Below are 12,693 nucleotides of genomic sequence, written 5' to 3'. Positions count from 1 at the left end.
TACTAGTAGCAAGAGTATTATGTACTCTTGGTAGTAGCAGTACAATACGTGTACAATCATTGTACTAATGTGCATTATTGTACTTGATCAAGTAGTTGTAGTTTCAGCTTGCCACATGTTGCAAGTTTTTGCCAAGCGACATCGATATCAAGGCGTCGAGTCCTCTTTTTCAAGCTTGTAGCTACACATTGTACCGCATGGTACTGTGTACGCACATCCTTGCGTAGAGTATGACTACGCTCGTATGAGTGAAGTCTTGATGAATGCATGATCGTCGATCGATACAGCCTGACGAACGCAGAGCGCACCCCTACTGCCAGTACTGTGCGCTAGGCCCTGTGCTTGCTTCCTTCCCTGTTCCGATAGCGGACGGAAAGGCGAGATTTTATACCCTAGCCGCGATGCTGGCATTCGCTACCACACGCAATCGCTAGGGGTCAGAGCCGAATCAGCCGATGCAGCACACGGACTGGTTTCCAGGCGAGGCCACTTGTGCCAGTTTTGGCATCTTTTGCATCTTTTTGGCATTTGCTTTTACATTTTACCACTTTCCTCTGATCCTATTTCGGCTGGACGTCGACGTTGGCAAGAACGTTTGGGTGGCGCTCAAACTTTTCTTGTGGCGTGTTGCTGTTGCTGGTGTTGCAAAGTTTGTGACATGGTCTTGGTTTCCTTGGGGAGTGAGCACATTGTTTAGTAGCAAAAAGAGTTCTGGCATTGGTGAGCCTGCAAGCCAGTACGGCCGTGGTGCTCTGACACACCTCCCAAGTATGGATGATTCCGACCTCAAATACTTGAAAGCGGAGACATCTTCGCAGAATGGCCTGTCGGCAACGTCTCACTCCGAATGGGCCGCAAAGCGGCTTGTTTGGGTGCCGCATGCCGAGCATGGCTTCATCACTGGAAGTATTGTCCAGGAAAAGGCTGGCTCGGATGAAGTGATTGTGGAGCTGGCGGACAAATCCAAAGCCGCAGTCAATCAGGATGACATTCAGAAAATGAACCCGCCCAAGTATGACAAGGTGGAGGATATGGCGGAGCTGACGTGCCTGAACGAAGGATCAGTTTTGCACAACTTGAAATCAAGATACTTCTCGGACCTGATCTATGTAAGTTGATGGTTATTTTGTGTGTAGTACATGTATTGTCTTCACGTATTTTATTGCTCTCAAAATTAATATTTTCTGGTAAATTTGTGGGCGCCCGTGTGTTGTACTGGACAAGTAAATTTTAGTTTGATTCATCAATATACCACGGGGTCCAAATAGCAAGTCATCACACCTTGAATTAGACAATATCCATTCTGGAAGTCGGGTGCGGCTTGATATTTCAAATAAAGGGTCGTGGAAATCTTGAACATTTCCATACTCATCCTACACAGTCTATTTAGATGAAATGCTCCTGCTGCCTTTTGGGAGCACATTGTGACAAGTATGGCTGAGTCAAACCTAAAAAACCTCACTTTAAAGTAGGGGTGAAACAATTATACCGAATATTCGAATACTCGTTTGGATTTTTCAAATATATTCGTACTCGGAATAAATCAGAGTACTCGCTCATACGTGGTACATGCATTTACCACAGATGTCTTCAGTTTCAGAGCAGCAGTCATCAGATATTGATGTGCAGACTGTGTGGTGAACATTTGTACACGAGTAGAGAGAGCCCAAATGAACCACCAACCAATACACCCGAGAAAAGGTCTGTCAGTCGGTTCAATCAGGGTTGGACCATGTAAATTTTAAAGCACTTGGTGTGCGGTTTTTAGGATATCAAGAATACTCGAATATTCGATCGGAGGAAATCAGAGTACTCGAACTCGGGATCTCAGTGCCAACTATTACTTTCACCCCTACTTTAAAGTCAAAACATCTGGATCCTGGATCTACACTACCTCTACCATACATTTTGCATAGTTCGGAATCGCATCATGAAAACGACGTCGACTTGAAATTCCACCGAGCCAATGCCGCATGCAGGAGTTGAACACTCTATGCACCCCGGTACCATGTGCACTCTTGTGGGAATTATTTTATGGAGCACACCGGGGGCTTGCACATGGTGTGGTGACAAATATGGCACACTGCCCTAGCATGGCGCTCCAAATTTGGCACTGTCCCAGTATGGATACGGGTGTGCTGTCTGAGGGTTGCTCAGTCAGCCAGTCCGTAAAGCAGTGAATGCAGTCTTCTTTTGTTGCCTTCATTTAGTATAATGCCCGTGCCCGTAATGTATATATAGATGATATGCCAAATAACGTGTAACTAGACTTGAGGACATTGCACACAAGTTGCATACACATTATACTACAATGTGTACACGGTAGGCCCTGAGCTCTGCAGGAATACTAGTCACAGGTAGCCGTATGACATTGAACTATGTGTGCAACTACTCTGCAATGCCCTCCCAAGTCTAGTTGCACGTTATTTGGCATATCATCTATTGCATACGGGTTGATTCCTGTATGCTGCCCAAACACCTGCCTTTTATCCGCCATGGTGAGATGCTCTCTGCATTGGGGGACCTCGAGCGTCACCCTGACTTGGGTACTTATTGAGTAAAGGCGTACATTGCAATGGGATGCATGTGTGAAAAGCCTGCTGTGCTTATAGTGCAGTCCAGTATCTCATCCAGGACTGGCGGAAGCAGTTATCGATTGATCCTGTTATACCCTAGCCTTTCATACAGTTTGTGTATGATATGGAGGTTACTTTTATACAGTTGCGCTCGCTGAAATCCAACCCAAAGTGCAAAGCTGGCGCCCTGTACCCTGGACCAGTTCCGATTACATCACTGTATTGTTGCATGTGTACGTTCAGCTGCGTAATGCCTGCGTTCGTGCCACTTCCAGGGCGGCAAGGGCTGTGCAAGCTGAGGGCGCCAAATATGCACTCTGCGTTGGATTTCACCGAGCGCAACTGTACACATGACCTCCTCAGCAGTAAACACTCGTTGGTGGCCAAAATGTTGGTCGGACGGTGGCCAGACAAACCAGACCGGTTCCGCCGGGCCTGTCCTCACTACAGCGGGCCTGCTCGATTTGGTTTTTTTTGGATTTGCGCCCGATTGTATGGGGTTTGCGCTTCTGGGATCACGGCCGTCCCTGGGGTTTGAGAGCGTTGTTCACTACCCACTTTCCCCTCACCATACCCTATCATATATTTTAATTTTGTTTTATTTTGCTAGGGAATTCCCAACAGGCATCGAAGCCTTTTTAATACAGGGAACCCTAGGTATAGTTTGGATGAGCTAAATTCAGCTGGTGAACTACTCATATCTTGAATGGTGATGTTTAATGTGTTCTCGTTTTTTAAATATTTCCTCTTCTTTGTCTGTACAGACGTATTCCGGATTATTCTGTGTTGTCGTCAATCCGTACAAGAAGCTACCGATCTACACGGAGAAGGTTGTGGGTCTGTACAAGGGGAAGAAGCGGCAGGAAATGCCCCCGCACGTGTTCGCCATTGCCGACGCCTCCTACAGGTCCATGCTGCAAGGTGCGCTGCTGAACACACGTGTGTGTGTGTGTGTGTGTGTGTGACCGGGGAGTCGGAAGGTATTCGACATCGGTGCGGCCATGAAGAGGCGGGGGTAGCGCCCCCCCCCCGGAAAAATCGGAAAATTCGACCAAACTAGCCCATATTTTATTGCTTCAAAAAGCGCAATATGAAACTATTGTTTAAGGATTGCAATAAACAGAACCAGCTGAAGCATCATTTCATGATGGTTTTATTGAGATGACCTGTTTATTGCAATCCTTTAAAAACTATTGTCACCTCACCGCCTTTTCGTGAAATTATCGGTGCGGCTTTGGCTGCACCTGGTGCACCGATTCCTGCGCCTCTCATCTATTCTATACCGAATGTAAATCGTACCTTTGTTCTCGCTTGCCTCTGTCTCCAGATCGCACCAATCAGTCTATTTTGTGCACGTAAGTTCACCTCTGGTTATTTTGTTCGTTTGCTGCACAGGGTGGGTCTAAATGGCGTTCATTCACCTCTGGGGTGTCCATTGTGTGTGCGGTTTCAGTCTAGGTTCTGATACCGGGTTACTTATGCGAATAGTCTATACTATGTATCTAGATACTAGTATTTGCATGTTGTGTGTGTGTGTGTGTAGGGGGGGGGGGGGGGGGTGGGGGGAGAGAGAGAGAGAAAGAAAGAGAGAGAGAGAGAGAGAGAGAGACTGAGAGAGAGACTGAGAGAGAGAGAGACTGAGAGAGAGAGAGAGGGGGAGAGGGAGAGGGAGGGACAGAGAGGGACAGAGAGACAGAGAGAATGCGAGGTGCATTCATAGGCGAGTGCTAACATTTCTATGGGTTTGTGTGTGTGTTGCTTTCTCTTCGCTCTCTTCACTCAGCGGCGAGTCCGGAGCTGGTAAGACGGAGAACACCAAGAAGGTCATCCAGTACTTGGCCTACGTGGCCGGTAGTCAGCCAACTGACTCCCAACGTCAGCAGCAGCAGCAGCAGCAGTCTATCCACATCAGCGCCAGCACGCACAACCGTAACACCCGTCGCCGCTCAGAGACGTTCAAGAACAAGGTCGGCCTGGGTAACCTGTGCCAGGGAGAGATGGAACAGCAACTGCTGCAGGCAAACCCTATACTGGAAGCATTCGGTAACGCCAAGACCGACAAGAACGACAACTCATCTCGATTTGTAAGTCCATTCTCATATACTGTAAACGCCGTACATATATAATGAAGTAAGACTCGGATGGATAGCCAAGGACTACATTTAAAAGAAAGGACCAACATGTTACATGTTATCCGTAGTTTGTGTGTAACAGTAACAGTCGTAAGCAAGCTATTGTGTAGTCTTTAAAAAAATATAACAAAGTGCTAAATCTAACGAGTGAACGAGGAGAAATCTGTCGTCAAAATGGAGAGCGTTGTACATAAAGGAGAGCGTTGTACATAACTCTATACATACTGTTGTTAGCGAGTGTTGAGAATGAGTGAGAATTGTTGTCTTTGGTACACGTACACTGGTCAAGCGTAGACAATCGTTATATCTGCGGCTCGTTAGAATAATAGAGAGGTTCCGCATAACGTAATTACGTTAGTAAAAAACGTAGTCAATCTACGGAAAGTCTTACGTAAACTGCATGCGCATCTGTGTTCCGCCATACGGAGTTTTCAAATCACGTAGCTGCCCTTGGCAACTCCGAACGCGGCAGTGTACGACCAGATCGACCTGGGGAGAGAGTCATAAATTTGTACCTCAATCCACTTACGGACCAGCTACGTTATCAGAGCCCTATCTACGTACTCTACGTAGATAGCTTTCCGTAAGTGGAGTGCAAACTCGCGAATTCACGGGTTTTCCCCGCCCACTAATGTAAAGTTGCTCAACTTTACGTAGTGCGGAACCTCTCTAATGGCTTTCACAGTAACCCTGCCATGTTTGCTATGTGCGCAGCCGGGTGCAAACGTGTCGTGGGTCATTGGATGGTTGGGGGGGGGGGAGGTGGATCGGCGAGCGCAGAGATTGTTGTGTAGGCGTGAGCAATTCCACTACTGGCACACATCTGATGATTCCGTCGTGATGTAACTCCGGTGTGTGTGTGTGTGTGTGTGTGTGTGTGTGTGTGTGTGTGTGTGTGTGTGTGTGTGTGGTGTGTGTGTGGTGTGTGTGTGTGTGTATGTGTATGTGTATGTGTACCGGTATGTGTGTGTGTTCAGGGCAAGTTCATTCGTATCAACTTTGACGCGCACGGATACATAGCTGGTGCCAACATTGAAACGTGTAAGTTATCATTCTTGTTTTTTTCTCATTGAGAAGACGAGAGGTATCACAGCTCCATTGAAGAGGGGTATGCTTGATTGGTCAGATCTTTGCGCCACATCGATCAAACCCACTCGTATGTGCAGGTTCACATCAACCAATCCGGAACCGACCGACTCACAGTGGGTAGCAGGATGGGCTGGATCTTGTGTAGTATTCTTCTCTATGCAATCTTTGTTCAAGTAGTGCAAAACATACTGGTAGCCCTAGTGTAAACTGACTAGAGCAGATTGGGTACTGCTGCTTCTTGATACCTTATCTGGGATATATGGCTTTGTGCTGTATTGCACCGTGTAGTGGTCTTGTCTCTGTCCGCATGTTTACAGCCTCATCTCTTCAGCATAGTACGTGTACGGTATAAATCACTTTCTGAACATTTTCTCCTGCTCTGTCATCTTGTGGCGGACTGTGCACGCACGTGTGTGTGTGTGTGTGTGTGTGTGTGTGTGTGTGTGTGTGTATATGTGTGTGTGTGTGTGTGTGTGTGTGTCTGTGTGTCTGTGTGTGCAGATCTCCTGGAGAAATCTCGTACCGTTAGGCAGGCGCCAGGCGAGAGGACGTTTCATTTCTGCTATCAGATGATGGCCGGTGCGGACGAGGCCCTGAAGCGTGAGTTTGCACATTGGAACTTTGCGCTTTGATATGGCAACGGAATTACTCGAACATTATATGCGGGATTGTGTGATTGTATGTGTATGTACATGTACATGTATTTGTGTGTGCAAGTATGTGTACATGTGGTCGATTCACATGGCTTCGCCAGTTGTGTGCATTAGACAGTTATCTGGCGCAAGTCTTTATCTGTCTCATTCAGATCTTGTTCGCTATCTTTGCTGTAAGAGAAAATCTTGGGGTGCACATCCTGTGCATTTGCAGATTTGCGTGCTTCCCTTGCGACGGGCGTATGCATGGTACACGGTACATGGTGTGTGTGTGTGTGCGTGCGTGTACGTGTGTGTGTGTACGTGCGTGTGTGTGTGCTTCTCATTCTTCTTTGACATGACACGTTCATACGTTGCTGTTGTTGCTGTGCAGGTGAGCTGCTGCTTGCCGACATCACCGAGTACAGGTTCATGACTAATGGCAATGTCACACTGCCGGGTGTGAACGACGCCGAGGAGTACAACATCACCATGGAGGCGTTTGACACGCTGGGCCTGGGCAGCGACGACGTCATGTCCATCCATCGCATCATCTCCGCCTGCCTGCACTTTGGCAACTTCTCCTTTGTGGAGGATCGCACTGAGCAGGCTCAGCTGCCCGACCAGTCTGGTAAGCTGCAGCAGTTCTGCACTTTTGAACTCCAGCGGAATGACTGGAGCCCTGTGCCCCAAGCGTGTAGAGGCGGGAGGAGGGTAGCAGGCCCGGAGCCAGCTTCTGGGGGGTGGTGGGGCCCCAAGTCGGCCACAGGACCGATTATTTCCCCAGGCCCAATTTCGAATTCCTAGAAGGATACATCTCTAGCTCTATTCTTCATATCTGTTTGTTTCAGCTACACATTTCTCTAGCAACAGATATGCAGCTAGCGCAGTAGAGCTCACTTGACGCGGAAAACAGTTTAACAGGGGGAGACTCTAGAGAGGAGCGTATGAGGATAACCTACTACATACTTCCTGATAATCAATTGCACACTGAGCAGCTCATGAACGCTGGAGCTGGTAAAGGCTGGTACGGCCATGGCCGCACCGGACGTACCAGTGACGCTGACCCTGGCTAGGTCTTTATCGTGTCCCCGGCCAGCACTGGACCATTCTGGTGCAGGAAGTCAGCCACCTACAGTGCATTTCAAAACTATAGACGCGTAGGGTTTTTGAAATATTTCAAATTTGGCTGGACCTTTTTGAGAATAGTTTTCGGAATATTGCTCAGGATCGCTCCACAATTACTCTCATATAGTTTCTAAAGGATTGGATAACAGACGCCCAATTTGGAAAAATTTATGCACAAAGTGATCACAGATTTTATGTGGTATAGATGCTGGCATAACGGTTTTTGCCTAGGTACGCGTCTATAGTTTTGAAATGGACTGTACTTTCCCCTGCATGCATGTATGCATGGGTCCTAGTGACCCTACTGTGTTTGGATCTGTTTTGAACTCGTTTCTTGTATATTTCAGTGTTGGCATTGCAAAAATGGACACCCATACACCGTATGAGTAAATTCAGCTGTTTACTAACGTAATTACGTTATGTGGAACCTCTCTGTTACCAAGAATACCCCTTTATTTTAGGGCAGAACATATACCAACCGCGAAGCCGGCTCGATACGTACTACTCTCGCATCAGAGGATTTGTGGGCTTAGAACCCATTGAGCGGAAATCATATTTTCAACGTGCTTGTCTGCATGTGTGTACGTTTTCTCGCTTGTGCTTTTCGTCCTGCAGTTGCCGAGAAGATCTGTCATCTGCTCAACATTTCCGTCACTGAGTTCGTGCGCAGTCTGCTGACACCGCGCCTTAAAGTCGGCAGGGAAACCGTCACCAAGGCACAGACCACAGCCCAGGTAAGGACTGTGGCCTGCCCCGGTGCTGGCTTCATACCTCCATGACATTGTCAGGGAGCTAGCGACGTGCTTGTTTGAAAATACAGTCAACTTTGCGAATAACGACATTCGGCGGGGCATCAGAAAAGTGTCCTTATACCCGAAGTCCCATTTAAATGTATGTGAACCCATATTTTGTATAGTATGACATGCATATCAAAATGAAGCTCTTTTCATGCTCTATGCGAATGTGTACTTTATTTTAATATTACAATTGAAAGGAACTATAAAGTCAATATGGAAGGGAAATAGATTGAAAAATTAGCCGTTGGAGCCATCAACAGGGACATGTACATGACATGCATGTATGATGATTCGTGTACAATCATGTACAACTACATGTAGTTGTGCTGAACACTCCAACTATTTAGAAGCAAATAAAATATAAAATTAATAATAATGCACCCTCCCCTTGGCTGCATCTTCTCGCACGTGTGCCTTTATCCATCGGGATCGGTTCTGGCACTTCTGAATGACAGGTACTTGAAATAGCTGTCAAAAGCCCAGAAGGTCGTTATTCAAGCAGTTGAATATGACCTCGGGGCACTAAAAGCATGTCGCTATTCGCGAATTGCCGTTATTCAGATAGTCGTTGTATCCGAAGTTAAATGTATACAGTTAGATGGGACTTTGCTCTGGGCATGGAAATTCTGTCGTTATTCGCGAAGTTGACTGTAACATGGTCCGCCTGCAGAGGGGTGTTTATCACAGCTCTGAATTTTCATGTTCAGTTGGTTGTGAATGAAGAGGCAATGTAGTTATTTTTCAATTTTGGATATGTCATCCTCAATTCAGTCTTCCTTTTGTCGTACATTTAATGAATATGTTTTTTTCTTCCCTTCACTCCCTTTCGCTCTACTGCTCTCTCTGCTTCTCTCTCTGCTTCTCTCTTGCTCTCTCCCTCTTGCTCTCTCTCTCTCTCTCTCTCTCTCTCTCTCTCTCTCTCTCTCTCTCTCTCTCTCTCTCTCTCTCTCTCTCTCTCTCTCTCTCTCTCTCTCTCTCTCTCTCTCTCTCTCTCTCTCTCTCTCTCTCTCTCTCTCTCTCTCTCTCTCTCTCGCCATCAGGTCAGTTTCTCTGTCGAAGCCCTAGCCAAGGCGCTATACGAGCGTCTGTTCAAGTGGCTGGTCACCCGTATCAACAAGACATTGGACAGGACGTCTCGCAAGGGTAGCTCCTTCATTGGTATTCTCGACATTGCTGGGTTCGAGATCTTCAAGGTCAGTGCTGCAACAGATGCCACTGGCAAGCTAAACCTTCTGCTTTCTCACAATGCCAGACCTATGCTGCATAATATTATAAACTCTTTCTTACACAAACAGAAGGACGAACAGTTTGCGAAAATCAGATGAAAATCGAAAAACTCAGTCTTTACACATAGCAGACTCAACAGAGGACGTTCAGGTCGGTTGTAACTCCAAGTTTCATGCTGCGAGGCAATCATCAGACACCTCATGCTATGTTCTAAGCTCTGTCGATGCCATTGAGTGCTCTCAGCAGGTTTGGGAATCAACGGATTTGTAAAACTCTTTCCTATGGACAGCTGAACAAGGGTGTAGTCTGTACAGAGTGTATACAAACCTGTTGGACACAACGGGCATTGCATTGCACTGCATGCTGGGGGGTTTCATGTACCAATGCTCGTAACAAGGTTGCTACCCTCGCTTTAGTCGCCGGCTTGTTTTCACACTTCACTAACAAGCGTGAGCTGCAGTGTGGCGATCAAACCACCTTCTTATAGTTATCGACGAAGTCGCTGTGTGTGTGTGTGTGTGTGTGTGTGTGTGTGTGTGTGTGTGTGTAAATGTGCGTGCGCATACGTGTCAATATTGATTTTTCCTGCACAGGTGAACTCCTTTGAGCAAATGTGTATCAACTTCACGAACGAGAAGCTGCAGCAGCTTTTCAACCATACCATGTTCATTCTGGAACAGGTTAGTACAGAGAGACAGACAGACAGAGACAGAGGCAGTGACAAAGGGAGAAAGAAAGAGAGAGACCATGCTTATCTCTGTGTATGCCTCAGGAATCACACTGATCCACGCAGAGGTTTTGTCCAGATCAAGGTGTACTGTCCTCCGTACACTCATTCCACTTATGGCACAATTTGATTGCACTGAAACGCGTCCACACCAGCAAACCTGCACGCACACTGCACATCCTGTACTATTTGCACGTTGCAAGTCTTCTCTTATGTGTACATGCTGCCTAGCATTGTGGCTTCACACATTCTTGCTGTTTTGTAAATAATTATTAACCCTTTCCATGCTAGTGACTTCTATAGACGTCATGCGCGCTGTATGTCAAACGACTAATGACGTCTATAGACGTCATGGGAGTTGCGCAGTACATCGCAGTGCATAGATCAGTGTACAAACTTTCGTAACTCCGTCAAAAATTATTCTATCGCGACAATCGATACACCGTTGGAAAGGAGCTAGCTCAGCTTTCCAGCGATACAAAGTTCTTCGCGATAGGAGAAAGATTGACGGAGCGGCGACGGTGTGAACACGAAATTCACGGCACTGAGCGATCGTGAATTTTTTTGTTCATGCATTCGCAGTTTTCTGTTGCGTGCCAGGGGATTTCCCTTTGGCACGGCGCATGCGTAATGGACACCAGCGGAAGCACGTGGATCTTAGCTTTGTAGCGCAGTTTGAATCGTGAAAATCGGCTGACCTGGAGCAAGAAGCTGAAAAAGAATGTGAGATCGAGTTCCTGTGCCTTTCCAAGGCATCGTGAGGTAGCTTCAAGAGGACGTAGAAGCTGCACCACTGTGCATATTGAGTTGAGAGCTACCAGGATGGATTTGCTTGGTCCTGATCTTTCCAACAAGCCCAGGATGATGAAAATCCATCAAGGTAAACTGAATTGAGAGAAAAATTCGTTCGGACCTGTGCGCGAAAACGACACCAGGAGAGTCAGTGCGCTGGAAAGGCAGTTTGCTGGAGTAAAAGGGGCCAGCACGGAAAGGGTTAATACCGAGTGGTTACGCCATTGTGAGTGTGTGTACAGTTGTTGGTTGGCGCTCATCCACTTTTGTTCTAGGGACGCTACCAATGAGTTATCTCTAATGCTTTACACCTTTTCCTCTTTCTCTGTTTTTGCTTGTGTGTTCTCAGGAAGAGTACCGTTTGGAAGGTATTGAGTGGAACTTCATTGACTTTGGATTGGATCTGCAGCCTTGCATTGATCTCATTGAGAAGGTATGAGACTCTGGGGAATTTATAAGGTGGAGATTTATATCCAGTGGCTGTCGTGTGTATATGTGTGAGTGTGTGTAGGGGTGGGGGTGGGGGTGTCACATTTGATAACTTTTAAAACAGAGCACGCCTGGCATGTACGTTGTGAAGTAGTAAATAGCACAGTATCAGGCATAATTCCCTTTGATATCTTGGACTTGAACTGTCGGTCTTGAAGGAGCGGTTCCTGTTTCCTGGTTTGGAGTACTGTTAGATTTTTTCTATCCAGGGGATTTGAGCTTTTTTTGTGCAGTAGAACCTGTTGTAGCTGTGACAATATGACAATGTGTGTAGTGTGACGATACAATGTGTGTGTAGACAAACATTACGGTTATGTATTTGTTGTGGTGACATCTGTCATCAGTGTGTCATGCCTCTTACCTCATTGTAGCTTCATCCGTAGTCCGCTTCCATTGTCCTTGTTCTATATTCTATTCTATTTCTTCTAGTGCTAGTCGTTTACTTCTCATCTTTCCTTGAAGTAGTATATTTGAATTGTAATTGTTTTCCTGCAACGATCGTTCGTTGTGTTATTTATTTGTGTCTTGACTTCATTATTTATTTCGCCAGCGCCTGCAAGGCTGCATGCGCATGCTAGATTCTGTGTTCACGCGTGACTAATGATGTCATCGCTATGCCTTTGCTTGCTGCGCGTAGTCGCGTAGCTGGTCTTGTTGTTTTCTTTGCTTCGTTCGAGTTGCTGTTGCTCGACTTCGTTTTCTGATCTATTTTCTGCATTCAATGGTGGCCGTGATGGCTGTCGCTGCAATAGCAGCTTCAGCCACGACGGGCCTCTATCGGTTGCTCTGCCGCCATGTTGGACGCCATGTTTTAGACGTGTCTTTTCCTGGCCAAAGTGCTGGTGATTTTGTGTTCTTGTTGTTCTTTTCTTGTTCTCTCTCCTTTTCCTACTTGCATTTTTCGTGATTCATACATTTCCACCAAGAGGCTGCCGTTTGCGCTGGTGTGTTGTGTTGGGCGAAGAGGGGTGATAGAGAGACTAGATAGCTCCAGTTCTCCCACAACTTTGTGGTGCCGAAACCCGGGACAGAGCCGGGAAAGAGCCGGGAAAGTGTTTTCGGAGTACGAGTGTCGTAGTGATTTTATTTTGTGAGACGAGAGTT

The 12,693-nt window shown here is 46.7% G+C and overlaps 1 protein-coding gene across 1 annotated transcript in view; it reads left to right on the top strand.

Annotated features, from left to right (window-relative positions):
- Positions 1-326: 326 nt before the first annotated feature.
- Positions 327-12,693, top strand: part of LOC135824967 (myosin heavy chain, non-muscle-like) — a 33,123-nt gene continuing 20,756 nt past the window's right edge. The window contains exons 1-11 of the mRNA XM_065337705.1: positions 327-1,109; positions 3,341-3,497; positions 3,904-3,931; positions 4,360-4,660; positions 5,686-5,749; positions 6,299-6,397; positions 6,824-7,060; positions 8,173-8,291; positions 9,395-9,547; positions 10,175-10,261; positions 11,450-11,533. Coding sequence (XP_065193777.1) covers positions 456-1,109; positions 3,341-3,497; positions 3,904-3,931; positions 4,360-4,660; positions 5,686-5,749; positions 6,299-6,397; positions 6,824-7,060; positions 8,173-8,291; positions 9,395-9,547; positions 10,175-10,261; positions 11,450-11,533 — 1,983 coding nt within the window. The 5' untranslated portion in view covers positions 327-455. The remainder of the gene's footprint in view (positions 1,110-3,340; positions 3,498-3,903; positions 3,932-4,359; positions 4,661-5,685; positions 5,750-6,298; positions 6,398-6,823; positions 7,061-8,172; positions 8,292-9,394; positions 9,548-10,174; positions 10,262-11,449; positions 11,534-12,693) is intronic.

The sequence above is a fragment of the Sycon ciliatum genome, chromosome 9 (genome assembly GCF_964019385.1).
Source record: "Sycon ciliatum chromosome 9, ocSycCili1.1, whole genome shotgun sequence".
NCBI classification, from domain to species: domain Eukaryota; kingdom Metazoa; phylum Porifera; class Calcarea; order Leucosolenida; family Sycettidae; genus Sycon; species Sycon ciliatum.
Note: the sequence above shows the minus strand (reverse complement) of the source record. Positions and strands in the feature narration are given on the sequence as shown.